We start from the raw sequence: 2,459 nt of genomic DNA on the forward strand, positions 1-2,459 counted from the left end.
CCACCACACCTGGCTAATTTTTTTTGTATGTTTTAGTAGAGACAGGGTTTCACCATGTTGGCCAGGCTGGTCTTGACACCTGACCTCAAGTGATCCGCCCACCTCAGCCTCCCAAAGTGCTGGGATTACAGGCGTGAGCCACCATGCCTGGTGTTATTTTCTCTATCATAAACATTAACTACTTGGTGATCTCACACAAGTTCTTCAGAAGGCATATCAGCCTTCATTTTTCCCCTAGAAAGTAACACTTCAAATATACCATCTCGTGTGTGGCAGTACTTGTTTTATTCGTTTTTTAATTCATCATTTTTTTGTTTCTCCAAATTTTAGACATTTTTATCTTCTTTCACCTAAAAGGCAGCCTTTCCATCTGCTGGTTGGCTCAGGGATTAGCCATTGGTGAACAGATGCCCGCATTTTTGTTGTAGTGTGGTTGTTCCTGCCCAGGGGTCAGCAAACTGATCCATGCGTTGAGAATGGGTTTCACATTTTTAAAATATTGCTTAAAAAACGAGAAGAGGAATGTGCAAGAGAAATAATACGTAGCCCACAAATCCTGAAATATGTGTCATCTTGTCAATCCCAGTTTGCCAATCCCAAATCACTTTTCCTTGTTTTCTGTTTTTGATGTATATATAACTGGGTTTGAGCTGCCTGTATTATGCTGTATGGTCGGTAGGAAATGGAGAAGAAGAAATGCTTTTCTGAATATGACACATTTATAGGAAAATTGAAACATGTTGTGATCTTTAACTTTTGACACATTTCTTGAAATGTTGCTATGAAAACTCTGAAAATCTGTCAATTAATAATAATTGTCAGAAGTCTTTAAAAATTGATAAAACTGTCCTTTATAAATTGCTGTATACTTTTACATACTTAAAATGAATGTATGCTTGGTGAATCTTTAAAGTTCGGTAAATTCACCTAATTATCAGCCAGATAACTCCAATGTCCTATAAGTCCTTGCAGAGTTAGTCATTATATATAAATAAATACTTGGATGGGATTATTTAAAGCTTGTCTTTCTAGGACTGGAGGTTTTAACCTGAGATCTGCAGGCTTGGAAAATTTGTGAGCTCCCTAAAAGTTTGTATGAGATTACAGTTGAGTCAAGAGGGGAGGGGCAGCTATGGGCAGAGGATTCCTAAGTTTCAGTAATTTTTTTTTTTAAACATTTTTGTTGTTAAAAAAAATTATTACTATTATTTTGAGACCGGATCTCACTTTGTTGCCCAGGCTGGAATGCAGAGGTGCAGTGACAGGTCACTGCAGCCTCGAACTTCCCAGACTCAAGCAGTCCTCCCAATTCAGCCCCCCGAGCAGCTGAGACTACAGGCACATGCAGCCATGCCAAGCTAATTTTAAAATTTTTCTGTAGAGATGAGGTCTCACTATGTCGCCCAGGCTGTTCTGGAACTCCTGGCATCAAGCAGTTTTTCTTCCTTGGCCTCCCAAAGTGCTGGAATTACAGGCAAGAGCCACCACACCCTGCCCTTTCTTTTCGAGAGTTTATTAAATGGTTAATTACTACTGATCTAGGGGAAAAAATAAACCTGCCTGTCTTTTTTTGGTCTGGCTTTTACAGGGAAGTAAATGAAATAAAATGGTGAGATTTAAATATCTGAAGGCTGTACAGGTAAATGTAGCTGTGAATATTATGTACTGAATAAGGGAGAGAATTTTGTGGGTCACACCTGCCACACTTCACCTGTCCACACTTTCAGAGTACGTACTGTTCTGTTTTCCAGATGAGCAGAACTACATTCTCCGAGATGCTGAGGCGGAAGTACTTTTCTCTTTCAGTTTGGAAGAATCCTTAAAGCGGGCACACATTTCTCCACTCTTTAAGGTACACTTTAAGGGAAAAGTAAATCAGTCCAAGTAAGCATAACACATGGACCCACTGAAGGGAACGAACAGGTGATTTGCTGGGAAGTGCGCCTCCAGGGGAGCTGGGCTCTCCCTGCGTCTCTCACCACTTGTCTTCCTTCTTGGAAGGCTTCCTCCTATGAACCACAGCACATCTCCAGAGAACTTTTCTTTGCTGTAATGTTTAAAAATAAGTACACAAATTTAATAAATACATTTAGGAGAAATAAGGTGTTCAAAGAGTATGTTTTTGAATAATTTAATTGGTTAAAAGGCATGTTTATTTTTCTGCTTTTAATGAATCTTTAGGGGACATTGCTTACTTCATACTATTGTCAATAGATGTGTATTCAACTGGAGAAGATACTTGGGAAAATATTAATTCAATATATATAATTTCAGATAAAAGATTTTTAAACGTGAGATAACTGTTAGAAGAGTTAGGAATTCTTTTTGTATCAAAGAAGTAAACCAATAAAGATAATCTTTATCTTAAGAAGTTCTTTAAACTTCTTAAGGAGTCAGCGGGAATTAGAGATGATTTCCAATGCTGAGTTAAGATATATTTCTTTTTTTTTTTTTTTTTT

General features: G+C 37.9%; 1 protein-coding gene across 7 annotated transcripts in view; it reads left to right on the forward strand.

Moving 5' to 3' along the window:
* Window positions 1-2,459, forward strand: part of PAXIP1 (PAX interacting protein 1) — a 60,824-nt gene that overhangs the window by 54,470 nt on the left and 3,895 nt on the right. For all 7 annotated transcript variants that reach the window (XM_037735418.1, XM_037735428.1, XM_017519749.2 and 4 more), the window contains one exon: window positions 1,752-1,852. In XM_037735418.1, the coding sequence (XP_037591346.1) occupies window positions 1,752-1,852 (101 nt within the window). The remainder of the gene's footprint in view (window positions 1-1,751; window positions 1,853-2,459) is intronic.

Source organism: Cebus imitator, unplaced genomic scaffold (genome assembly GCF_001604975.1).
Source record: "Cebus imitator isolate Cc_AM_T3 unplaced genomic scaffold, Cebus_imitator-1.0 Scaffold20, whole genome shotgun sequence".
NCBI classification, from domain to species: domain Eukaryota; kingdom Metazoa; phylum Chordata; class Mammalia; order Primates; family Cebidae; genus Cebus; species Cebus imitator.